Raw genomic sequence first — 26,580 nt, forward strand, 5'->3', positions numbered from 1 at the left:
GGTGGCGGGGCGTCCACAGGTAGGATGTTTTCGAGAAAGACTTCAGCAGGAAAGGTTGCCCTGGCTCCCTCTGGTGACAGAAAAGCATGAACTGGCCACCAGAGCAGATCCATCCCTCCTGCCCTCCATAACCAGCACATATGGCTGAGGGTCCAGACGGACGCCCCTTTTGGAAGCCACAGAAGCCAACTCCGGCCACTTAAACAAGGGTGCATACAGGTAGCTCAGAAATCAAAGGCAAGACTGGACAAGCAGGACTCAGGCAGTGGGAGCTCTGGGCATGAGACTCCTTTCAGACAGAGCAATTGGACAGATCTATGATCCTTGTGGGGCCACCACCAACTGAAAGCCCTGGGGGGAAGGGCTGATGGGCTGACCTTGGGCGAGCTCCCCCTGGGCTGGGGGAGCCTGGGAATCCTGGCAGACAGGCTTGGGAGACTCAGGGGGGCAGGGGGCAGGGGGCACGGCTCATCCCCTGCAAAGAACGGGATGGTGTGGCACACAGGTTCCCATTCCCCTCCCGGGACTCTCAGGACCCCCTTGCAGACGAGCATTTTCCAGCTGCCCCAGTTGGTGTATCGCCTGGGGGCAGCTGGGTTGAGGAGAAGGGGAGGTAGCCACAGAAGCCACCCTGGGGACCTGCATTGCATTGGGAAGCAGGACAGGGAGGAAAGGCGAAGGCTTCCAGAGGGCCCCTAGGCAGCCAGGCGGGACAGAAGGCTCTCCCGGGCACCCGCCGCAGGATAGGTGTCTCGGGGCGGGGGGGAGGGGGAGGTTTTAAAGCATCCCCATCCCTGCACAGAGGAACATGGTCAAGGCCGGGCTTGGGCCCCGGTGCTGTGCGTGTGTAAGCGCCGTCTGCATGCAACTGCGTGGGACACCCTGCTTGTCATCTCTCTTCTTTTTTGTTTGTTTAAGCGTTTTTTTTCCAATGAAAAGAAACGATGCCGATATTAAAGGAAACATTTAAAGCAGTGACTGTCAGTCCCGGCTGTGCCCCAGAATTATCTGTGGGACACGTTTAAAAATGCAGGTGTAACAGTAAGCACCTCAACAGCGTCTTACATTCACCAGGCACAAGCTCATTTCATCCTCCCGCTAATGAGGGCAGGTGCTGTTGTTACTCCCATTTTGCAGATGTGGAAGTTGAGGCTCAGGGAGGTTCACTGCTTCCCCAGGACACAGCTGGGAAGTGAGAGAACTTCCCAGCTACCTGAGTGTGCTCTCAGCATGAGGGTCGGCCTCCCTGGCCGATTCCCCAGGTGCAGGACTGGGGCCGCCCCGGGTGACTCACTCACAGCCCAGATTGAGAAGCACCGGCTCAGAGCTCCTCCCATCAACCCAGGAATGACCCCCAGCCCTGGTTCCCTTCCGTCTTCCGTTTCTTCCTGTGGCTGTTGCCCGAGAGAGCCTGCCTTTCTGGATTCTGCTTTAATTCCTGTCACATGAGCATGTTCCCAGGGTTGCTGCTGGCTGCGTGTTTGTCCCCTTTTGCAACTTCGGTCCTGCATCCTCTCCTCTTCTGGGGTCAGCCCTCTGTAGCCCCGAGTTACACTTCTCTCTCCTGCTTTTTCTCACCTGGCACCAAAGAGTGAGGAGATCATTGCAGAGGGGGCGGTAATAAACGTATCACTGAGTGGTTGAAAGATCAAAGGAGAGAATATATTTCAGCACAGCACAGCAGCTGACAGTAATTGTTAACCACTGTCACCAAGGTGATGGTGATCAGTCGATGCTGGGTGGATACTTCCTGGGATTGGGGCAGATGTCCGGCTGGTATGGTGCCCCGTGGTGGCTGTATCAGTTGTTGAAGTGTTGAAATAGTTCCTGATTACTGGGAAAACAGCCACTGCCCCAACAGTCCCAGGTACCCTTTACCTCGATCTTCAGGACTTCCTCTTCATCCAGCAACCAAAGGGTTAACTCTTGGCTGGGGGCGCCTGGGACTCCAGTGTGTGGTGCCCTTGTCAAAACTAGTTGTTATTTACTTTGGGTTTCGCCCCTGCTTGGGATGCTTGGGGACCAGAGGACTGTGCCCTTGCCCCTGCATGGTTCATTGTGTCCTGGCCCCATTAGCCAAGCTTCACACAGCAGAGGTACCATCACCAGAACTGGATTTTACTGGTTGCTGCGGGCACAGGGCACTTGTTGGGCCCAGGGCCCTCAAGATGGTTGCAAAGCACCATCCCTGCCCCCAGGGAGCTGGCTCTGGTAGCTCCTGCAGCCCGGCAACAGTCTGTCTGTGGCCTCAGCAAAGCATGTCTTGCTTTCTGAGCTTCCTGATGGCCAGGTTATCTGCCATCTCCCCACAAAGTGGCAGGTTTTGGTGTTCATCTCTTAAAACCACGGTTCTCACCTTCTGCCAGGCTTAGCAGGCATCGGCGGTCCAGGGAAGGAGGTGAAGCAGGTGGAGAATGGCATGCTGGTGACGGATGCTGCAGGGAAGCAGCTGCAGAGGTGAGGCGGGGAAGGTGGGGGGGGTGGGGGGCACCCTGCGGATTCTCCCGGCTCCACATTTCTGCCCCCTGCCTGGGGGGAGAGAGGAGGAACAGGGGTGCCCGCAGCGAGGCACACCTACCAAAAAAGGCCTTCAGCTTCTGCCTCCCCTCCCGAATCCTTGGTGGGGGGGGACTTCACTTCCCAGAGAGCAGAGGCCCAGAGGGGAAGCCTGATTCTGTTCCTGCCAGGTGGCACGGCTCACACAGGCCTCACGATGTAACCATCTGTCTGCGCTTCTGACACTCGAGCTCCCTACATGGCGTGGCTCGTTGGTCAAGTCACTCAGAGGGGCTTGGCACATTCAGGCTTTTAGAACCAGCAGCCGATTCAAAATAGAGTAATAGTGACGGCTGCGTTTCATATCTGGTTAGGAGCCAGGCACAGTGCCGAGCCCTGTACACCTGTGGATCTGGAGGTGGTTACTGTCCTCTTCCCATTTTACGGGTGAGCAAACTGAGAGCTGTCCACAGGTCACGCAGCTGGGGAGAAGCTGAGCTTGAACTTGAATCTGAGTTCGGCCTCTGAGCCAGTGCTCCTAAGTTCTGCGCTTTGGTGCTTTAAAGAAGGTTGCTTTTGGTTAGATCATTGGGTATTCAGAGGAGCGGCATTCATCTCTCTGTGCCCCGGTTTCCTCAGTTGTCAAATAGGGTCTTTGGTGCACTTGCCTCGTAGGGTTGTAGGAAGGCTTATGTGATAGGCTGCCTGTGAAGCCCTTAGAGCAGTGCCCCGTGCCGTCAGCACCCAGAAAGTGCCACTCAGTTATTTGGGTGAGCTGGGGCTGCCCAGGATTGTTGCTTCTTTTGGGGTGCGGTGGATTTCACAGAAATGGGCTGCAAAGGAAATTGGCACAAGCATCCGTGCCTCTCAGAACCTGCTCGTGGTCCCCTCCTGGGCCCAGCCTTGTATCATACACGAGAGGTGGAAATCCTTCCTTCCTTCTCTCCTGGTGCACCTGACGAGGGGGTGAGCTCTGTGTGTGTGTAAAGCACTTAGAACAGGGTCTCACCCAGAATCACGTAGGGGGTGAGGAGGCACTGCCCCGGTCTGTGCAGACAGCCAGCGTGAAAGTCTAAGAATTAGCTGAGATGAGGCAGACACCTGCAGGAGAGAGCCACGGGTGGACTGAGCAGAAACACCGGGTATTCCTTTTCTATTGCCGTGTAACAGACGGTCACAAGCATAGTGGTTTGTCATCTCAGTTTCTGTGGGTCGGGGAGTCCGGGCACAGCTTCACTGGCTCCTCCACTCAGGGTCTCTCACAAGCTGTCCTCGAGGTGTGGGCCAGGCTGGGGTCTCAGCTGAGGGACTGACTGGGGAAGGGTCTACTTCCACGCTCACATGGCTGTTGGCAGGATTCAGTTCCCAACTCCCTGGGCCTCACCCACCTCCACGCTCGCTTCATCAAGGCAGGCAAACCAAGAAGGCTGTAGAGTCGACGACCAGCGTGGAAGTTGTACCCCATCCCTCCGCTCGTGTGGGTCTGAGCTGTGTGTATACACACACACACACACCCCCCCCCATGTCATCCCCAAACATACACCTCCCAGGGAGGGAGACTGCCCCAGGGAGGGGAGCGCACTGGGTGACCATCTGTCCTGAGCTTTGTAAAGCTGATGAGCACTGGTGGGTGGGCAGGAAGTGCTTTTTGAATAAAGTCTGCGTAAAAAAAAACCAGTTCTTCCATGGGGCCCTGGGGCCAGATCCTTCTCCTCTCTGGGTTGCCTGTGTAGACTCAGAGGAGTGAACTAGTTTGGTGCTTTGGGGACCGCCGAGCCTGCCCGGGGCCTCCGTGTGGTTGACCCCCGTGTGCCTTGCTTCCCCAGACAGCTCAGCAGCTCCTCCTCCTACAGCGGGGACGTCAGCCGGCACCACACCAGCACCGCCGAGCTGCAGAAGCCCGGGCCCACGGGGGAGGACACCTGGAAGCTGATGGAGGCAGACAAGGCTCAGACAGGGCAGGTGAGGGCGATGGCTGCGTCGCTGTGCGTCCCTGCGGGCTGGGCCCTGCGCGGAGTGCTGTGGTCATCTTAACTCATGTCTTCCTCACAAGCAACCTCGAAAGGTACTGTTTTAAGTGCTGGAAACCAGGCCGGAGGGCCTAGGCGACTTGCCGTGGGTCACAGCTGGTGAGCGACAGAGCTGGGATTTGAACGCGGCACTCAGGCTGCAGCGTTGGCATCTGTAGTCTCTGCTGTCCTGACCACCGCCACCTCCTCTGAGCAGCTTAGCCGTAGGTGACCCAGACGCCTTAAATCAGGGCTTCCCACCTCGCAGGGTTCTGTTGTGTGTGGGATGGTTTCAGGTCAGCACAGACTCAGCCCTAAAGAACGTTAATTATGTAGTCAGAACAAATTGTTTTTTGCTTCTTTTTAATTTCCATTTTTGCCTTTATGATTGTGTTTGAACGCGCTTTGCTCTATTGCGCTTCGCAAATACCGCGTTTTTTACAAATTGAAGGTTTGTGGCCATCCCGCGTTGAACATTGGTGTCGTTTTTCCAGCAGCATTTGCTCACTTTGTGTCTCTGCCACGTTTTGGTAGTTCTTAGACCATTGCAAACTTTTTTTTAATTATTATAATTTGTTATTATTACTATATAAAATAGATTATTATTATACTGTATTAACATTGTATTATATCATAATGTTTGTGATGTGTGATCTTTGTTGTTACTACAACTCACTGAAGGCCCAGACGATGGTTAACATTTTTTAGCAATCAAGTAATTTTTAGTTAAGGTGCATGCAATGTTTTTTTAGACATAATGCTGTTGCACACTGAATAGACTACAGTGTAGCGTAAGCATAACTTTTATAGGCGCTAGGAAAGCAGAAAATTCCTGTGACTTGCTTTATTGCGATATTTGCTTTATGCAGTGGTCTGGAACAAACCCGCAATGTCCCTGAGGTGTGCCTGTGTGTCAGTGAGAAAGTCTCAGCTGGGGCTTTGTCTTTAACACCTGTCTTAGTCCCTTTGGACTGCTGTAACAGAAGGCTGTGGTAGAGGTGGCTTAGAAACAACATACATTGGGGACTTCCCTGGTGGTCCAGTGGTTAAGATTTCACCTTCCAAAGCAGGGGGTGTGGGTTCAGTCTCTGGTAGGGGAGCTGAGATTCCCACGTGCCTCATGGTCAAAGAACCAAAACGTAAAACAGAAGCAGTATTGTTACAAATTCAATAAAGACTTTAAAAATGGTCCACATCCAAAAAAAAAAAAAGATCTTAAAAAAAAAAAACGGCATACATTTATCGCTCATAATTTTGGATGCCGGGAAGTCCAATATCATGGTGCCAGCAGATTCAGTGTCTGATGAGAGCTCCTGGTTCATAAATGGCCACCTTCTTGCTGTGTCCTCACATGACAGAAGGGTGAGGGAGCTCTCTGGGGTCCTTTTTATAAGGGCACTAATCCCATTTATGAATTGGGAGATTGGGATTGCCATATATACATTACTAGTAAGAAAAAAAATATCAAATAGTACACCTTAAATACATGCAGTTTATTGTATGTCAGTTACATCTCAATAAAAGTTCTTTAAAAAAAATAAGGGCACTAATCCCATTTATGAGGACTCCACCCTCATGACTAATCACTTCTCAAAGGCCCCACCTCCTAATACTGTAACACTCGGAGTGGGGGGGGTGGGCTGTGTTAGGATTTCAACTTACAAATTTGGTGGGGGACACGAACATTCCGTCTGTAGCACTAACAAGCACAAACTTCTGTTTGTAACAAGGAGAAGAGGTTTTAAGCTCTTGGTTTGCTGTGTTGTTTTTGTGTGTGTGTGTGTGTGTGTGTGTGTTTTATAATTGTCTGTTTTGAGCAAGTGTCAGTAATTTTCTGTTGTGATGCAAAGTTAATTTTTAAAATTAAGGTGGTTTTTTTTTTTAAAGGAACAGTAGAGTTTTTAAGTAAAAAAAAAAAAGTACAGAGATAAAGAAAAACAAGAAAAAAACCCTATGGTAGGTGATAGGGGAACAAGCAAGGCTGGGGCACTGTTCTCTCAGATCTACCTGGAGGGATCCAAGATTTCCCAGGCCCCCAGTTTCCAGTTCTTACCTCGCCTGGGTCACACCCGCGGCCGGGGGCAGAGGTGGCTGTAGGCTGTCCTCCTCCCTTGCTCTTCGTGACCCTCCAGGGAGCCAGAGAAATGACCTGGAATCAAGGACTTGAAAACCAGGACCTGGGGGCTTGTAACTTGCCAGCGTCCGAACACGAGCAGAGCTGGGCTCAGCCCACCCCCGGCACTGCCGGCTGCCACGCCCACCTCTTTCCTCTGCTCATGAGGACGGGTCCCAAGTCCTGCAGAACCGCTCAGGGTCAGCAAGCAGCTGCGCTGCGTGAGGGGGCCAGGCGGTGAGATAAACACGTTCTTTATTCTGACACCCCCTCCCCACTCTTTCAGTTTGAAGAACAGAGACTGGGAGAAGAAAAATCAAAGGGAAGCACTCAGTTATACCTCGGACCTCTGGTCTGCCACCTGCTTCCTTTCAACCAGACTGTAACTCAAGCAGATGATGTTTATGACCCCAGATTCAGCATGAAACGCCTGATGCGACAGTGCACACAGGGAGAGAGGCCTGGAGTTTGTTGAAACCACGCCAAGTGGGTGTGGGGTGGCCCAGAGCACATTGCCTCATCTGTAGTGCTCAGCCACCCTTTGAGCAGCTACACGTAATTGCGTAGCCCCCATGCTGGACTCCACAGGGATAGAGGAGTGAAAGAAGCCCCTGACCAACACCTGGGGGAGCTGGGGAACAGGCTGAGCAGACACCAGGCAATGGGAGGCCAGTTGTGATGGAGAGGACCGGGGGTGGGGATGGGGGATGTGACACTTTGTCGTGGTTGCTAGGCAACACAGCCCATCTTCGCATTTTCTTCAGACTTTTTGATGGCTTCCTGATGGTCATGGAGTAAAAATTGGAATCTTGGACAGGCTCTCTCAGGCCCTGTTTGGTCTGGCTGCTCCCTGTTCTCCAGCCTCATCATGTTCCAGCCATCCTTGCCCCCTTTCAGGTTCCCTCCTACCTCAGGGCCTTTGCACATGCTGGTCCCTCTGCCTGGAGTGCCTTTTTTCCATTTTCATCTGGTTAATTCTTTGATGTTCCTTCCTCAGGGAAAACTTCCTCTGATACCACCCCGCCTACTCTGGGTTAGGTCAGGATGCCCAGTTTTATACTCCCAGTGGAATCACGTACCACTTCGAGCCCTTCTCTGGGATTATGCATTTATCTGGGCAGTGATTTGTTGAAACCCTGTCTTGCTGCTTGACTGGAAGCTCCTTGAGGGCAGAAACTTTGACTTTCCTGCTGCTGATTTCTTTGCCGAGGAACTAAGGGGGAGGAGTTGTGGGCGTGAGCAGAGGTGGGGGGACTGGACTGCACAGGGTCTGTTGAAGTTCCTGACCCTGGGCGGGCGTGGCTGGTGGGTGCATTCTGCAACATGCCTTCTCTCCTGGTCTTAGGTCAAGCTCTCCGTGTACTGGGACTACGTGAAGGCAATCGGACTTTTCATCTCCTTTCTGAGCATCTTCCTTTTCCTGTGTAACCACATTGCTTCCCTGGCCTCTAACTATTGGCTCAGCCTCTGGACTGATGACCCCATCGTCAACGGGACCCAGGAGCACACGAAAGTCCGGCTGAGCGTCTACGGAGCCCTGGGCATTTCGCAAGGTGGGCCTCCCTGCCCCCCACCTGCTGTTGGGACTTGGAGCCACTGCGTGACTCGTTATAGAATTGGGTCCCCCAACTTGTCAGGGTTTTGTAGACCCACAAACCAAGCCAAACACACGTGAATAGTAACTGTCACATAATAGACACTCAGATATTGTAGAATGCATGTTTCTCGAATGCTGTTTCGTGTGGCCCTAGGAGACAGAGGGGAGGGGAGCATTAGTGTCCCCATTTTTCAGATGAGGAAAGTTGAGAACTAGAAGGTGACCAAGGGCCCTTGTCCCTCGTTGTTCCAGGAGGATGATGGAGTCTCTGTAAAGTCTTGTTTGTGGACTTTTGCCTGCTGCCTAAAGGTGGGAATTAGCTTATACTAGTGGTTCGTAACGCCGGCAGTGCTGCCCTCACAGCACATTTGGCAATATCTAGAGATACCTAGAGTTGTCACAGCTTCAGAGTAGGGGTGGGCACTGCTGGCATCTAGAGGCCAGGAATGTTGCTAAACATCCTGCAGGGCATGGCACAGCCTCCACGGCAGAGGACGGTCCAGCCCCAGAGGTTAGTAGAGAGGAGGTTGAGGAAACCCTGCATATACCCTTCCTGTGATGCCGTGAAGGTCCCTAGACACAGCAGCATTAATAGTAGCAGCTAATGTTTACTGAGCACTTACTTGGTGCCTGGTTCTGTTTTAAGCACCTTAAGGTGTTTTAATTTATTTTACTTTTGCATCAATCACATGAGGTAGGAGCTAATGTTTTCCCTATTTTAGAGATGCAGACACTGAGGCCCAGAGGGGTTAAGTAAGTTGCCCAAAGTCACACAGCTAATACATGGCAGAGCTGGCATCAAGCAAGGCAGTGTGGCTCAGAGCCCATCCTCTTCACCACTGCACTCCACGGTACCAGAGCTGTGTGTTTATGGGCTCGTAAAAATGATGTTTTCATGATACATATGTGTGTACAGTAAGTGTGTACATTCCACATTCTGAGCACTTCCGAAGTACCAGGCACATTGCCAGATTGGCCCTTTATGTTCAGCAGTGCTCCAGGATGTGTCATTGTCCCCATTTTACAGTTCAGGAAACTGAGGTGCAGAGAGATTAAGGAAGTGACTTAATAAGGAAGGTCCCAAGGCTGGTGGGTGACAGCGACAGAATTTGGCTCCAGAGCCCATCCTTCTAGGCCCTGCCTCCTGGGTTCCTTCTTTGGTTAAGGAGACCAAGATGGAAGCCTCTGCATCCCTGTGATATCACCTCTCTAAGCAGAACGGGTATCCTACTGTGGCTTGTTTGGAAGGGCCATAAATGTCTCACAGTCTCCAGGAGATGGCTTTGAAGAAAACAGAAGAGCAGATGTGGAGTTCTTAAATTTCTCAGTCTCTAAAACCCCTTCACAGGGCTAGGGACTGTGGTCTCCAGATTATAATGGAGAGAAGGTAGAGCACAGAGAGGTTGTGCTGTTGACCTGGGCTCACACCGTAGTAGGGTCTGTTCTAGAGCTGTGCTATCCGGTGTGGTAGCCACCAGCCACATGTGGCTATTTGAATTTCAGTTCATAAAACTTAAATGAAATACCAGTTATTAAGTTACACGAGCCACGTGACTACAGATGCTCAGTAGTTACATGTCATTGGTGGCTACCACATGGGACAGCACAGACGGGGACTATTTCCATCATCACAGGAAGGTCTGTTGTGCAGCACTGGTCTAGAGGATGTGGCATGCGGATTAAAAGCATGACCCTGGAGCAGGCTGCTGGCATTGGAACCCCAGCTCTGCGTCTGATTGGCTGAGTCTGTTGAGGGCAAAGGAGTTCACCTGTCTGAGCTTCAGTTTCCTCATCTGTGACATGGGTACTAATAGAACTCATACAGGGTCCTCATGAGGATTCGATGCACATAAAACGCCCTCAGTGAGGTTTGTACATAGTGCATGCTCAGTGAATAATAGCCACCGTTATTATTGTATCAGAAGCTGGGAGTCCAGGCTGCTTTGTCCACATGGTCACGTGGCCACTCACCCCTTCCCCCAGCACGGTCCCTCTCCTGTCTTGGAGTTTCATGCGAGACTGTCCATAGGTATCACGGTGTTCGGCTACTCCATGGCAGTGTCCGTCGGGGGCATCTTGGCCTCCCGCCGCCTGCACCTGGACCTGCTGCATAGCGTCCTCCGGTCGCCCATGAGCTTCTTCGAGCGGACCCCCAGCGGGAACCTGGTGAACCGCTTCTCGAAGGAGCTGGACACAGTGGACTCGATGATCCCGCAGGTCATCAAGATGTTCATGGGCTCCCTATTCAGCGTCATTGGCGCCTGCATCATCATCCTGCTGGCCACGCCCATAGCTGCTGTCACCATCCCGCCCCTGGGCCTCATCTACTTCTTCGTCCAGGTAAGAGGGGGACTTTTGGGGTCCAGGACGAGCCCTGCTCTGTATCGCTCTCCCATGTGAGTGCTCCCTTTGTTTTACGTTTCCCCAGTGTGGGGCTATGGAGGATGTGCCAGAGGAGGGTTAGATTTCTTTTTGTCAGTTTTGAATACCTAAGTTGATTGTTTTTAGCTTGCAGTCACCAGATATCCTTTTTTCCTAATAATAAGGCTTTTTTTTTTAGCTGTAAGTTATAAAAAGAAAATAAGCTATAGCCATAAAGGCATCTTTATTAAAATTCCTTTAAGTATGAAATTCTTTAGGTCCTAAGCCCCCTGCAGATAATGGAGACATGAATAACAGCAGCTTAGGTATTTTTTTCCCTTGTAATAGAAATCTAGAGGTAGGCTATTCAGGGCTGGTATGGCAGCTCCATGAGTTTGCTAATATCCCAAATATCCCAGACTCCTTTACTCTTTTTTGTGTTTTGGGTGTTTTTTTTTTGTTTTTTTTTTTGTTTTGTTTTGTTTTGTTTTGTTTTGGTGGTTGTATTCTGTCATCTTTGCCTTCCATTCTTAAGTTGGTCTCATGGTTCAAGATGGCTACTGGAGCTCCAGCCATCACATCTGTATTTCAGAAAATAAACTTGAGGAAGGGGGAACCAGGCAAGGGATCATTTTGACAGCTGAGTCAGCATCAGCTGTGGTGCTTCCAGGTGATAGACGAGCATGTCGAGGCCCAACTGGCAGAACTGGAAATGTGAACTCGTGTCTGATTCCAGAGCTCATGCTGGTAACTGCAGTGCTGCACTGTGCTTTCCTGACCCCTGCAGGGTTAGCTGCAGCACAGTTGCTAGTGGGGGAGCTGCTGTTTAGATGGGAGCATAATGATTGCTGCACAGAATTAGAGTAGGAAACCACGAGGTGCTCCATACCTCAAACCACACTGTGTTGTGGCCTGTTCGTGTGGGTTCCAGGAGGCCTTGGTGCAGTCGGACAGCCCCCGAACCACCCCCACACTGCGGCCCAGTAATTGGTGACTGAGAACAAAGATGGAATCGCAGCAGGTCCAGTTCCCAGACTCTTGTGTTTTCTTTAAATTGGTGCCAGCTTTTCTGGAAGGTCATCCAGCTGCATTTACCAAGAATGTTATCTGTGTTCATACCCTGGCTGGACATTTTCTTGAAGGACCCATTTTAAAAGAACAAAATGCGCCAAATATGATGTTTGAGGCAGCTCAAATATCTGCCAGTCGCAGGGCCTTGAGCACACCATGGAGCGATTTGATGACAGGATGTTACATACCTTTAATAGGAGAATTAGGAAGACACTGTTGCAACACTGACAGTTTTATTTTTAAATAACAGAGGGAATGAATGTAGCGAAGGACCGTGTTGGTGGCTCCCTGTCATTATAACTAAGACGAAATGCGTAATGTGCGTAGGCAGGACTGGAAGGGCAGGTGGAAAAATGAAAACAATGCCTTTCTAAGGGTTGAGATTATGGGAGAATTTATTTTTTTAATGGCTTTTAACTAAATACATGCTTGTCCTATAACCCAGCAATCTCACTCCTCAGTGTATATGCAAAAGAATAGAGAATCTGTCAAGCGACAAAAAAAAAAAAAAAAAAAGTGCTGAAATGTTTTCAGCATCTTGATTCACAATATCCCCAAATGTCCATCCCAGGAGGATGGACACATACATTGTGCTGTATTTATACAGAGATGCAGCAGTAAAGAGGAACTACTGACACACACAAGGTGGGTGAATCTCAGAGACACTATGTCGCTCAAAAGAAGCAAGACACAAGGGGCTGCCCTGGTGCTGCAGTGGTTAAGAATCTGCCTGCCAATGCAAGGGACACGGGTTTGAACCCTGAGCCAGGAAGATCCCACAGGCCACGGAGCAACTAAGCCCGTGCACCACAACTACTGAGCCCACGGGCCACAACTACTGAAGCCCATGAGCCTAGAGCGCATTCTCTGCAATAAGAGAACCCACCACACTGAGAAGCCTGCACACTGCAACAAAGAGTAGCCCCCACTCTCAACAACTAGAGAAAGCCCGCGCACAGCAACGAAGACCCAACACAGCCAAATAATAATAATAATAATAATAAAACAATTAATTAAAAAAAAAAAGCCAGACACAAAAGAGTACATTTGTGTGATTCTATTTTTAGGAAGCTGAAGAACAGGCCAGAGTGATGTGATAGAAGTCAGAATAGTGGCTGTAAGGGGTGCTGACTGTGAGAGGACACGAGAATTTTCTAGATTTTGATCAGGTAGTGAGTATGCAGTTGTAGCTAAACGTAAAATTCATCTGACTGTAAAGATTTAGTGCACTTTCCAGTGGATGTAAGTTGCATCTCAAAAAGTAGCTATTAAGGATGGATGTGTGTAAGGGTACGTGCTCTCTTGTGGGGAAAGAATTAAAATGTTGTACACTGAAATCTGAAAAGTGCTTATCTCAGGATCATGGACTTAATGTGATGTTTATCTAATCTTCTCATCTGTACCACTCCAAAATTTTTTAAAATGGATATACATTACTGTTTTAACTTAAAAGCAAGTCATTTTTAGAAAAAGTAATGTAAGACATAAGAGGATGTGGAATTTTGTGTGGTCTTCCACGTTGCTGGAATAAGGCCGTTCCGCCCGTGGAATTGTTTGGCACCCGTGAACATAACTCAGCACACGTCTCAGTGTCTCGGCTCTCAGCCCGCTCACTGCCTGGCACGAGGCAGGTGTGTGTCTGGCGGTTATTTTCTCTCCTGAGCACCAGGCACTGCCTTGGTCTCTGGAAGAGTAAGGTGAGTCCAGAGGGTGGATTATGTCTCCTGGAACAGAGCTTAAAAGGAAAGCAAGTAATTATCTTTTAAAAATCAGGCTATTCCTTAACAAAAATAAGTCTCAGGTTAGTTTTTCACAGGAAATAAAATTCCAAGGACACAACCAGTGGAATCAGTTGAGCAGGTAAGACGTGTTAGAACAGTTTCCACCCAGGATGAAGGAAAGCCAGGGAGAGGAGGAGATTCCAGGAGTGGGCGACGGGGACGCCTGCCGGGGGCCCTCGAGCCAGGCAGGGGCTCTGGATTTCATTCAAGGCAGTGGGAGCCGCCAGAGGAGAGGTGGCATCTGACCACGTGTGGGGATGGGCAGAACCACTGTTCCGAGATGGCCCGGGTTGGTGTGGTCCCTGTGTTAGTTTCCAGAGTTTCTGGGGCCCCAGAATGCTGCCCAACTTGTGGTTCAAGTGACCATGTGCACTGCCATCCAGAAAGAAGCTGCTGAGCTCGGAGGCTGCTTAAGAACCACCTGTTCTGTTCGGCGCTCTCTGTGGAAAGTCTCTGCCCCGAGACGGCCCAGAGCACCCAGCACAGGCCAGGAGGCAGGAGGCTGTGTCTCTGAGCACCCTGTGTTCGCTTGCCCGCCTCTGGTGTCGATGACACAGTCACAGACACGGTACATCTTCACGTCTGAGAGAGGCGACCTCGGTCTCAGTGGGTCCGTTGGTACAGACGAGGAAACTGAGGCCAGGAGAACAGAGGTGTTTTCCGATGACCAGTCCAGCCTCTGTCGTGGCTTCTCCATGCTTCCAGTGGGCGACTTGCTCTTGTTCTGTCTCTAACGAGCTGAGTGCCCGGGGTTCGGGCAGGAGCAGAGCAGATGTGATCTCTACCCTCGGGGATGGGCGGAGGCAGGGTTTGCGCTGAGGTCTGGTTGTCCTAAAGCCATGCTGCCATGTCCTTAAACCCCAGAGGTCAGTGGTGTCAGAGAGGCAGTGCAGTGCTGAGGGGAGCACTTTGTTGGGGTTCAAACCCCCGCTCTGCCTCTCCCGAGCCTCGCGACCTTGGGAGGCTGACCTTAGTTTACTCACCGTGAAACTGGAATGAGCACCTCATAGGTTGGGTTTTTTGTTTTGTTTTTTAATAAATTTATTTATTTATTTATTGGCTGCATTGGGTCTTCGTTGCTGCGCACGGGCTTTCTCTTGTGAGCGGGGCTACTCTTCGTTGTGGTGCACGGGCTTCTCATTGCGGTGGCTTCTCTTCTGCAGAGCACGGGCTCTAGATGTGGGCTTCAGTAGTTGTGGCATGTGGGCTCAATAGTTGTGGCTCGAGGACTCTGGAGCGCAAACTCAGTAGTTGTGGCGCACGGGCTTAGTTGCTCCGCGGCATGCAGGATCTTCCTGGACCAGGGCTCAAACCCGTGTCCCCTGCATTGGTGGATGGATTCTTAACCACTGCGCCACCAGGGAAGCCCCACCTCATAGGTTTTTGGTGAGGATTAAGTGAGCTGATACACGTGAAGGTACTTAAAGCAGTGCTAGGATGCTGGGCTCCACTTAAGCTATTATAATTATCACCACCACTGCCGTCGTTATTGTTGTGGGCACCGCACCTGCTGCTCGCCAGGTGAGTTGGGACACCCGCTGAGAGCAGCCCACGTTTTGCCCCCGGAGGGATCGTTACGTCCACACTTTTCTCCAGTGCGGCCCCGGGAGGCTGGGATGAGGGCCCCTCGCCCACTCCCCGTCCATCCTCTCCCCCAGAGGTTCTACGTGGCCGCCTCCCGGCAGCTGAAGCGCCTCGAGTCGGTCAGCCGCTCCCCGGTTTATTCCCACTTCAACGAGACCTTGCTGGGGGTCAGCGTTATCCGCGCCTTCGAGGAGCAGGAGCGCTTCATCCGCCAGAGCGACCTGAAGGTGGACGAGAACCAGAAGGCCTATTACCCCAGCATCGTGGCCAACAGGTGGGCGCGGGCTGTGGGAGGAGGCGGGGGGAGGGTCTCGGTTCCTGGAAGAGGGTGCAGAGCCAAACACAGGCCTCCCAGGAAGGATGATTGGACTTGGTGAGAGGAGAGAACAGAATGACTGTTCGGAGCAGGTAGGAGCACGGCTGGCATGCGGCTCCAGGGGCGCTGACCCGCAGGGATGCAGAGTTCTCCTGGGGTTGGCAGATGGCACAGCGGCCAGCCTTTAGCTGCGGTCCTGGTGATGCAGGGTCATCAGTGTCAGGAGCCTCAGCTGCTGAGTGTGTGCGCGCCGTAGTTCTCATCGCACCACTCCTGTGGGACGAGTGTTGGAAGCAAGGTACTAACATGAGGTTGAACCGTGTGAAATTGCCATTTGGGGGATCAAGAGTGGTTGAATCGTGTCGATCAGAAAAGGGGTGGGATGAATAGGGAGCTTGGGATGGACATATATGCACTAATATGTTTGGAACAGATAATTAACAAGAACCTGCTGTCTAGCATAGGGAACTCCACTTCGCTGTACAGTAGAAACTAATACAACATTGTTAAGACAACTATACCCCAATAAAGGGGGGGTGGGTAGAAGGTTGCTAGTTATTGACTGAATCTAGAAAAGTATCCTCCTCACTTGCTTACATCCTGGTGTATTTCTGAGATGTGGGATAGAAAACTCTGGGGAGGCGGTACTAGCACCCTGGAAGTGACCCACTGAGCACAAAATAATCCCATAACATTAAGATGTGGGGTGATGGTGAATTACTGGAGAGACCTTGCCTTCTGTTGCAGAATTTTTAGGGAGTTTGTCAAAATCTAGGTGGTTGGGATTAGCTCACACCCTGAGGGTCGGTCACGTGGGTCTTAACGCTGTGGTGGAAAAATGATTGATAATACCGTCCCTCTAAAATGCTTTACATTTGAAAACATTAAAATAATATTACTATGTGATAGCTTACAAAACTTAGCTTTTAACCAGTAAATCTGTTTGTATTAGGTTGGCCCAAAAAACCCAAATGAACTTTTGGGCCAACCCAATATTTTAAAGGTAAGAGAGCACATTTTGATATTTCTGAAATGAGGGTGATCTGGGTCTGGGAACCCTTTGGCTGCACTGAAAATGGGGGGTTATTTCTCACGCCTCCCTCCCCCTCTCCTGTCAAGAGAAGGTTATTTTAAATCAGGGGTGCCTCTTATAGTCGATGCTTTCTTAGTGTTTAGGAATTTTCTGGGACATATTTTTTAAAAATGCACACATTGGTATATTTGAAAGGTTTCAGTGAGAAGAAGTTGGTTCTTAAAAAGGCGAGCTTCAGTTTCCTGGGAAGGTTACTTCTGGAGAAGTCTTATTTTTGTCCCCGGGGGGTTGCCAGATTAATGAGGAATTCCGGAAATCGTGTCCTTTTGGCCCTCCTTCGCCGTGTCCCATAAGCAGGGCAGACAAGGCCTCTCTTAGGAACTAGTGGGGAATTAAATTATTTCCGTGAGCAAGGTGGCCGCCCCGCTCCCCCGCCCCCCGACGAGAAGCCGAGTCTCTGAGAAGCTGACTCCGGGCCTGTGCGTGCGTGTCCCCGTCCGTGTCTCCACGCAGGTGGCTGGCCGTGCGGCTGGAGTGTGTCGGCAACTGCATCGTCCTGTTTGCCGCCCTCTTCGCTGTGATGTCCCGGCACAGTCTCAGTGCCGGGTTGGTGGGCCTCTCGGTGTCTTACTCACTGCAGGTAAGAGGGGCGGCTCTCGGGTGTTCCAGTTCTCCTCATGGGGAACCCGTTGTCATGGTCTTGGGCCTTTGCTTTGGATCTCCGTGGGAGCGCAGGAGAGGGAAGGGGGCCACGTAGAGTTTGAGGAGCAGGTCTGGAGCCCAGGGACAGACTGGAGCAGGAGAGAGATTAGATGTGTGGCCAGGATTCGCCCATCAGCCAAGGGAAGTCCTCGATGGCCTGAGAGCGTGCCTCCAACTACAAGAAAAATGCACTTAAGACTTTAATTTTCCCCTGAAGCACTGTTTTAGCTGTGTCTCCCAATTTTGATACATTGTGTTTTCTTATTGTCTAGCTCAGAATATCTTCTCATTTCTTTTCTGATTACTTGTGTGGCCCTGTGGGCTATTTTGAATGTGGTGCTTGCTTAAGAGACGCAGTGTAGCAAGTATGGCTACAGTATGTGAGGTTGCTTTTTTCTGTACCTTCGTTATCTGAAACATTTCATAATTCATAATGACTTCATGAAAATAAAGCAACTCCCTCTCACTCTAGAAGCTCCAGGTGACTCTTTCACTCATAGGTCACCGCATACTTGAATTGGCTCGTTCGGATGTCGTCCGAGATGGAGACCAACATTGTGGCTGTGGAGAGACTCAAGGAGTATTCAGAAACTGAGAAGGAGGTAAAGCCAGCCCCGGCCTGATCTCTTGGCCTTGATCTTCAGTGTGGCTTTATCCAAAAGAATCCTTGGAATCATACTATGTGTGCCTTCAACAGGCAGCCTCTATCTGACAAAAATAATCTGTCATTTGCTATGTATTTGGGGGGGGGGGGGACACGATACTTAGATTATGGAAACTGAATCATACGAATTTTTTCTTTAAGTTTAAAAATTAAATACAAACGCGTTGTTTAAAAGCATTGAAAGTCAGTAACAAGAGAGTCACTACATGGATGTTGCAAAAAGCATGCTTTTGGTAAGGAATTGACCAAAGTTTGGGAAACCCTGCAGCTATTTAACCCAAATCCTCACTTTATAGTGGGAAGGAAAGGGCCTGTAGGGAGGGACAGTGGCTGGTCCGAGGTCACACGTGGTCCGTGGGACAGCGGGGAGTAGGACCCAAGTCTCCAGGCTTTGGTGCCACGTCGCCCCTAACAGCCACCTGGGAACAGCAGTGGTAGTGTTGTGATAACAGCAGTCGTGTCTGGAGACAGCACCACCCCCAACCCACCCAGTACTAATAGCAGTAGGGACACACATCGTGCCCTCGTGGGGTGTCGGGGCCTGTACTAAACATTTTACATAGACTCATTCATTCATGCGTCACGCAGCCTTGTAACTCACATTCTGTGATTATCCCCATTTTACAGGTGAGCAAACAGACCCAGAGAGGTTAAGTTACTTGCCTAAGATCACATGGCCGGTAAATGCTTTACCCAGGATTTGGGTTTGTGCCGTTATGCCACGCTGCATTCCAAGAAAATGCCCCCTTGGGGATGAGACCACAGGGACCCCTGTTGAACTCTGTCTTGAGGATTTACAGAGGTGAACGACGCGGGGTTCACCTGACTCTGAACCAGGGCCCACGTCATCAGAGCATGCGTCAGAATGGTGTGCGCGCCCCCTGTGGACATAAGAGCACATTACACCAGGAGTTTCCTGCCCTGTCAATCCATTGAGTTTATCTGTTTATTTTTAATTTGTTTTTATAACAGCTTTTGAGATGTAATTCGCATGCCATGCAGTTTACCTGTTTAAAGCGTGAAATTCCTCTCTATTCCCCTCCTTCCTGAAGATAGCCCTGAGCCTGGCCCCGAGCACATGCAGGTGTAGACCTTAGGAAATGCTGAACTGAACTAAGCAGCTTTTCAGAAATAAGGGGCTGTGTGACCCCAGGCAAGTTGCTTTCCCTCTCTATGTTTCAGTTTCCTCTCATGTAAACTGGGGATAGGAAAGGACCCTACTGGTGGGATGAAGTCAGGATTAAGGGCAGTGTTAGCTGGTGCTTTTACTGTCGCATTCCAGACCTTAGAAGCCTTTGGAGTATCTCACCTTTGCCCTTGTGTCTGTCTAGAGAAGATTGCTCATTCATGGATGCAGTCCATGAATGTTTACTGCATACCTACCAAGTGTTCTGGGCCCTGGGATACAGCAGGGAACAGATAAAAGAACCTGTCCTCACAGAGTAGATGTTCCAGTGGGCACGGGTGACAGAATAAACAGATACGTACTTCAAATGCTAGGAGGTGGTAAGTGCTCCGAAGGAGAATGGAGCGGCAGATGGGAGGGGAGGGGAGAGAGGGGCCCAGGGCTAGGAGGGTGGTCGCATTGACCTGAGGCCTGCAGCAGGTGAGCAGGCCAAGAGGGTAGTTTGGGGAGGAGACTTCCAGGCAGAAGCCACAAGCTCAGAGGCCCTGAAGCAACAGGTGTGGGTGTTCGTGGAACAGCCTGAGAGTCAGTGTGGGGAGCAGAGGGAGCGAGACGGAGGGCCGTGAGGTCAGAGGGGTCGTGGAGGCCGTTCACACCGGGCCTCGGGGCACGTGAGATGGACGTCAGGCTCCTTACGCCACCCCACCGCCCGCTGTAATTGCAGGCTCCCTGGCGAATCCCGGAGGGGGCACCGCCCAGCACCTGGCCCGACACGGGCCGAGTGGAGTTCCGGGACTACGGCCTGCGCTACCGCGAGGACCTGGACCTGGTTCTCAAGCACATCAACATCACCATCAACGGAGGGGAGAAGGTGGGCGCCCCTTGACCGCCCCCACCCCCGCCCCCGCCACGGTCAGAGGGTGGAGTGGCCTTTGGGGGAGGGGCTCGTGGACGTAAAAGCTGCTCAGGGAGTGTCCTCACAGGGTTGCAGACTGGTAGCCCGAGGGCCAAAGGAGGCCCACAGATATGTTTTGAAAGAAATCTAAGTTGCAAATTTTGAAAAATCTGGAATGTTTTATATAAAAATCCATTTCCTGCTTTTCTTGAAAGATCAGAACATGTGGCATCGTTGGGCCCATCCTCCCCCACCTAGCGCTTTCTACATAAGCCATGAGCCTCCCAGTTCACCGAGCGGTCCCTTCCTGCTCCATTCACGTGCCCACTTGGTCCTGTAGGCATTCGAGTTGGCAGTCTCTAGACTAGAAAGACATCATCGTTGCTGCTAGGGATGGCTCAAGAGACAGATGAAATGGACAGAATATTGCAATGTATTGCTGTTCCCGGAAGATATCCTTGCCCTGAGACCAAGGGTCTTCCTGGCCATTTGCCAGAGAACAGTGTTTCTTTAGTCTCTGAACATACGGATCTATTAAACTTCCCACCCCAAGGCTCAGAATGTTCCATTCCCATGAGAGAATCTCTCCAGCTTATGACAAGGGGAGGAGCAGCGTGGGCGGTGTTCTCACTGAGGCTTTTTGTGGCTCGTGTTACATCCTGAGATTCTGCTCTGTGAGTTGCTGTCAGAGGGTGGAGGAGCCGGCCTCTCCAGAGCCCAGATGAGAAGGGAAAGTTTTACTTGAAACGTCCATCACTGGCCATTACATGGGGCACCCAGTTTCCTCAGGAGAGGATAAGTGGAGGCCAGGTCATATATCAGACCTCTTTTTGCTCACTCAGCTGGGATTCAGGGACACCTGCTTGAAACTTTGAGATATTTCAACAGCTCAGGATGGGGAAACTCACCACCAAAGAACTGAAAAACAATCTGATGATTGCCTAGTATTATCTTGAGTTGAAAATAACTAACTTATAAAAAGAGCTGATTATAATTTTAATTTCCAGAAAGAGCTGGCAAAGAGAAAGGGAGTTCTTCTTGACCTTTGGCCAAAACAGCCCCTAAAGAAGTGTCTCTGGGAAGCTGCTGAGGGTGGGGGCTGTGGTAGGAGGTGGGTTGACCAGATGACTGAACCGCTCTGGGGCCAGCGCCTGAAATGAAGATGCTGTGGGGCAGGAGGTGACCCTAGATACCAGCATCCCCACATCACCCTGGGCCCTTCCTGTCCCACAGGTAGGCATCGTGGGGCGGACAGGAGCCGGGAAGTCATCCCTGACCCTGGGCTTGTTTCGGATCAACGAGTCTGCCGAGGGAGAGATCATTATTGACGACGTCAACATTGCCAAGATTGGCCTGCACGACCTCCGCTTCAAGATCACCATTATCCCCCAGGTGGGCCGGGCGGGGCCAACAGGCTGGACTGGGTCACACTGAGAGTGACGTGTGTATCTTTTCAGGACAAATGTACACTTGCTTCTACTTTGTTATTTTCATGATTTTTTTTTAACTGAAATTATGCTATTTCTTCACAGAATATAAATATAACAGTGGGAATTAAGCAGATTTTATCCCTTCACTCCTGCCACCCAGTAGGCAGTTTCCTGAGCATCTCACAGGATCCAGTTAAGACACTGGCTTCCCTGCCGGCTGTCAGTCAGGACAGGAATCTCTGACCCTGCCAAGATCTAGGCAAGAAAGATGAATTTTCTAGACTGATTCCTATAGGTGCTGATTCCTTAACATGTTGCCTTTTAGTGTTGTTTTGCCTTAAATTTCTTCTAAGATTCTTATTTGGAGGCAGGGGACAGGGAGGAATCCAAGTTCCTTGCAATTAGGAGTTGCCCATGCTACATCTCCCTTCCTGAACGTTCCCAACACATTTGCATTTTGAAGCCTCTGGGAAATCTTGCAAGAAAGAAATCTGTTTTATTTCATTTAACCCAGAGCTTTCCAGACTTTTCCCCCCATTATTGACATCTTCAGAAGTGGTGATTCTGGGGGACTCTGAAACCCCATTTTGAAGAGTTCTGGCAAGAACTTTCTACATCGCACCTCTCTGCCCCACCTGTGTCCAGCGTGATGTGAGCCTGACACACCACCTGCTGTCTTCCCTCCGAACAGGACCCCGTCTTGTTTTCGGGTTCCCTCCGCATGAACCTGGACCCGTTCAGCCAGTACTCGGATGAAGAGGTCTGGACGTCGCTGGAGCTGGCCCACCTGAAGGGCTTCGTGTCGGCCCTTCCCGATAAGCTGAACCACGAGTGCGCGGAAGGCGGGGAGAACCTGAGGTAGGCGGGGGTGACACCCTGACCAGCCGGGTCTCCTCGGCTCTGCCTCCGCTAGGGCGTTTGTAGGTTTTGTCCTTTTGCATCTGGTTCAGGCCTGGGCTCGAGTCCCAGCTCTGCCAGATGAGCCGTTTGTCTCTTAGCCTCTTGGGGCCTCAGTTTCAGTATCAAAAATGGGTTTCGGGCTTCCTAGGTGGCGCAGTGGTTAAGAATCCGCCTGCCAATGCAGACGTCATGGGTTCGATCCTAGCTCCAGGAAGATCCCACATGCCGCGGAGCAACTAAGCCCGTGTGCCAAAAAGAAAAAAAAAAAAAAAAAGGGTTTCAATCTGGGCTCGTTTTACCATGAGGTGTAACCAGGATGGCCAGTACGCTTCCTTTCTTAAACCAGGTCCGTTCACTGGAGAGTGGCCATCAGTTGTTAAACTTCGGAAAGGCTTCTCTTCCAGTCAGTAAACAGCAGTGCTCTGAGCCCTCCCTGTCCCGCCCACTGCCCCAGCTGCTGTGGCCCCTCTCCCAGGAGCCCCAGGATCTGCCCACGATCCAGCAACTGAAGTGTTAATGCCTGGTGCAGCAGGGATCCTGTGCCTCTTTCACTCACCCATCACCATGACAACCAAGCACCAACCCTCAGGTGTGGTCAGTCGGGCGGCTCTGCTAGACTTGGCTCACACGTGTGGGTGGGGACTGCTGGCCGGAGGCGGATCTCGTTGGCCTCCCCCAGGGCAGTGAGGCCGTGGTCCCTCGTCCTCCAGCAGCCCAGCCCCGGCATGCTGTCATGGCCATGGCGGAGTGGTAGTGAGCAGACCCTGGTGTGCGTTCCTGTTTCAAGCCTCTGCCGGCCTTAGCCTTGCCAGCCTCCCGCTGGCCAGAGCCAGGCACGTGGCTGAGTCCAGAGTCCCCTCTGGGGGCCCCCACAAAAGGCATGGATCTGGGATCATTTTTGCTACCTGTCACACTGCCCATGCTGAGCTGGTCATGTGTTGTGGATATCCCCTGTGAGCCTGTGTTGAGAACGATTCTGAGCCCGCTTCTAGCTCAGCGGGGAGCCTGTTCTGATCGATTAGTGCTGTCTTCCGCGGGCACGGACGTGGGGAGTGGACGTGCTCTCCTGGTCTGAGCAGCACCCAGTGTCACCTCTCCCGTCTCTCAGCTCGGGCCTGGGCTCAGGGTCCGGGGTGGTTTTGACACTGTTCCCTGGTCTTTCTCTCCTGGCCAAGTGTCGGGCAGCGCCAGCTTGTGTGCCTGGCCCGGGCGCTGCTGAGGAAGACGAAGATCCTCGTGCTGGATGAGGCCACGGCGGCCGTGGACCTGGAGACGGACAACCTCATTCAGTCCACCATCCGGACACAGTTCGACGACTGCACCGTCCTCACCATCGCTCACCGGCTCAACACCATCATGGACTACACGAGGTGACGCCTTGGCACAGAAGGCCTCCCGGCCTTGCGGTCCACCCCGTCATCCATGCGTTCGTTCATTCGCTGTGCATATCCTTATGCATCGTGACAGCCTGAGCCGGTAGAACCTCTCTTTGTCCTGATTGGTACCAGGCATTTCTGACATCACTCAGTCATCACGTGTTGATTCAGTCAACACGTGTGTGGCGTGCTGCCCCATTCCCGGCTCCGTTGCAGGCACTGGGGACTGAGCGGGGAGCTGTCAGACCAGGAGGCTGCCTGAGGGAGCTTATGGTTTCCTTGGGGGCTGGGTGCGGAGACAGAATAAACACAGCAACCAATAAAAGCAAGCTGAGCTGGGGAGGAAATAGCAGAGGCGATAGAGCGTCCTGGAGGTGGCATCACAGGCATTGACATCGACCGGAACTGGGATTGAGGATGGGCAGCTGGGTGGCGGGGCTACCGCAACAGTCCTGGCAGAGGCTGTGAGGGCCGGACCCAAAGCAGGGACTTGCCCAGGTGGGCTCTTGGGGCGTGGCACGCCAGCCCCTTCCCCACCCCTCACGTCCGCGTCCCTTCCCTCACAGGGTGATCGTCCTGGACAAAGGGGAGATCCGGGAGTGCGGCTCGCCCTCCGGCCTCCTGCAGCAGCGAGGTCTCTTCTACGGCATGGCCAGGGACGCTGGCTTGGTGTGAGCCCGGAGTTGGCACGGCTGGTCAGAACTGCAGGGCTGACGTGCCAGCCGCTGGTGAGGAGGCAGCATCTTTGGGAACCCAGGCCTCACGGAGACGGAAACCAAAAAAAACCACCAAAAGCCCAAACACCAAAACACAAAGCAGCCACCCTTTGGTCCCCTGCCTGGAATTGGCCATGAAGAAACAGGAGAGACACAGTCCCCCCAAAACACACACACCCTTGCCTCTGTTACCTGACAGAGATGCACATGTTCTCACGTCCCTGGGAGGGCACGTGTGCTCTCGGTGCTCTGTGGGGAGGTTTGGGCCGCCAGACTTGCAGAGAAATTGGTTGCACAAAATATGCTAGTGACCAAATCCAGCCAACTGCCTCAGGTCTCTCCAGCGGAAGTCTGCGGGCTCCAAGCTTTCAGGAAGCTCTCTGGTCTCTGGCGCCTCTCCGTCCTTGTCTGGCTGTACTCAGATGCCTGTCTCCCCAGGGCTGCAGCTGGGAGGCGAGGGGCCTGGTGAGGATCCTTCTTGCCCTCGGGCAGTGTCCCGAGGGCCACGCCAGCCATCTGGTCTTCCGGGTGCTCAGATGCTGGGAACCAGTGTCCCAGCACCGCCACCACCACTGGGACTTGCCTCACAGGCCAGAGGCTGCCTCGTCTCCCAGTGCTTCTCACTGACGGGACTGGGCTGGCCCGCAGGTGACCTGGCCGGGAGAGCTCTCTCAGCCCAACTTCCTGCTTGACCGCTCCCCTCCTCGCCCACTTCCGGCTTCACCTCGCCTTCCTCCCTCCCTCTTTTTACCCATCTCTAGAATGGGTTTACGCCTCCAGGTGCCCAGAAGAGAAGACCTGCCCCTGGTCATGAAGCGTTCAAAGCCAAGAGTGCTGGTACCTCCAGGTGTGAGCAGTTGGTACTGAAAAGAGCCCCACTGAGTCTCCTCTGCGTTCCTCACTTTCTTACCCGGGGCCTCTGATTATAACGCTGCCCAGGGCGGCAGGGTGGAGAACTTGACTTAAACGGTTACTGAGTCTTCTGGGACAAGACGAGGACCCCTTCACGTGTATCAGTGATTTTCTTTTTCTTTTTTTTAAAAGTACTGCTCCAGCGAGAGAAACAGTTTCAAGACTTTAATTTCTTGGGAGGACGTGCTGGGCCGAGGAGCAGCATCCCAGGGAATGGCCAGGTTGGCCCGGCATCTTGTGGTTGGTCCATGTTTTGCCGAAGGAAGCGCCAAGCGCGGTCCTTTCTTCAAAGCCCTTTAGGTCCCTTGATTGGAGACTAAAGTGAGACCCAGAAAGCAAAGAGAGGTCACGGCTGCCCCAAGATTCAGGCTTGCTATGTGAATTACATTGCTGACTTCAAACCAGAGGAGCATCTTTTTTCTTTTAGGTGGAAATAATATATTTATTTTTTGTAAGTTAAACCATTCTTTCACGTTGGATAAACCAAGTGTTTCTTGGGGATCCTTTTGTAATGACTTACACTGGAAACGTGAACATTTGCAGATAATTTGCAGTAAAAAATATTTCTTTCTAAACAACTGTTCTATTTTCCTTCTAGCATAGTTTCCCGCCTCCTCTCCAGGAGTCTGGACGGGGCACCCACTCATCTGCTGCTGTCCTTTCTCCTTGGCGAGCATGTTGTTTCTAGCAGGAGCTCTTGGAATTGGGCACCTAGAAATGAAGGATCGGGGGGGGGGTTGGTGGGGCGTCCGCGTGGCACAGTGGACAGAGTCCTCCCCTTCTCATCTGCAGGCTGCGTGACCCTAGGAAAGTTGCTTAGTCCTTGTGCCTCAGTCGTCTCGTCTGTAAAATGGGGCAGATCATACCTGCCTCCCGGGCTTGTTGTGAAGATGAGCACTGACGTGTGTGTTACAGGAGCGTCCCCGGTCGGGTTCTAAGACACAGGCAAGGCAAACATCACAGGTGGCAAGAATTACCCTTGGAAATCCTTTTGTAGTGTTAGGCCAGGCTAGGCCATGCTGCAGTAGCAAACTAGCCATAAACTCTTGGGACACGAATACAGGGATGTAGTTCTCCTCTATTTCTTGGTGAGCGTCAGGCTCCTCTGTGGGGTCACTGCCTCCTGTACAATGACGGACAGATCCAGACATTTCTGGTTTTATGATGTCACCTCTAAGGGGCTGGCTTCTGGGTCACTATAGCTGGAGAAGGGAAGGTGTAGACGACCCACACCCACTGTTAAGTGTCTCAAAGTCAATTCCACTCACACCCCGTTGGCCAGAATGAGTCACATCCCCACCAGGTCACAAAGGAGGCAGGAAATGCAGGGATGCCTAAGGAAGGAAGCCCCTCCCAGTGGAAGCTGATGTCATTTCTGAGTTTTGGATAGTGGGGGAGTGAGACCGGGGTGTGGGTGTCTGAGTTTGTATGGGTGAGTCTGGACAGTGAGGAATGCCAGGATTTGGGGAGCACACACCCCAGAACCATGCCCCAAGGA

The 26,580-nt window shown here is 51.8% G+C and overlaps 1 protein-coding gene across 2 annotated transcripts in view; it reads left to right on the forward strand.

The window, feature by feature from the left end:
* The window catches only part of ABCC1 (ATP binding cassette subfamily C member 1), a 132,823-nt gene extending 108,502 nt beyond the window's left edge, over positions 1–24,321 (forward strand). For both annotated transcript variants that reach the window (XM_057750672.1, XM_057750673.1), the window contains 12 exons: positions 2,367–2,457; positions 4,323–4,458; positions 7,964–8,171; positions 10,245–10,555; positions 15,087–15,286; positions 16,875–17,001; positions 17,564–17,665; positions 19,578–19,724; positions 20,982–21,140; positions 21,870–22,036; positions 23,254–23,448; positions 24,021–24,321. In XM_057750672.1, the coding sequence (XP_057606655.1) occupies positions 2,367–2,457; positions 4,323–4,458; positions 7,964–8,171; positions 10,245–10,555; positions 15,087–15,286; positions 16,875–17,001; positions 17,564–17,665; positions 19,578–19,724; positions 20,982–21,140; positions 21,870–22,036; positions 23,254–23,448; positions 24,021–24,129 (1,952 nt within the window). In that variant the 3' untranslated portion in view covers positions 24,130–24,321. The remainder of the gene's footprint in view (positions 1–2,366; positions 2,458–4,322; positions 4,459–7,963; positions 8,172–10,244; positions 10,556–15,086; positions 15,287–16,874; positions 17,002–17,563; positions 17,666–19,577; positions 19,725–20,981; positions 21,141–21,869; positions 22,037–23,253; positions 23,449–24,020) is intronic.
* The last annotated feature ends 2,259 nt before the right edge of the window (positions 24,322–26,580 follow it).

Source organism: Hippopotamus amphibius, chromosome 9, assembly GCF_030028045.1.
Source record: "Hippopotamus amphibius kiboko isolate mHipAmp2 chromosome 9, mHipAmp2.hap2, whole genome shotgun sequence".
Classification (NCBI taxonomy): domain Eukaryota; kingdom Metazoa; phylum Chordata; class Mammalia; order Artiodactyla; family Hippopotamidae; genus Hippopotamus; species Hippopotamus amphibius.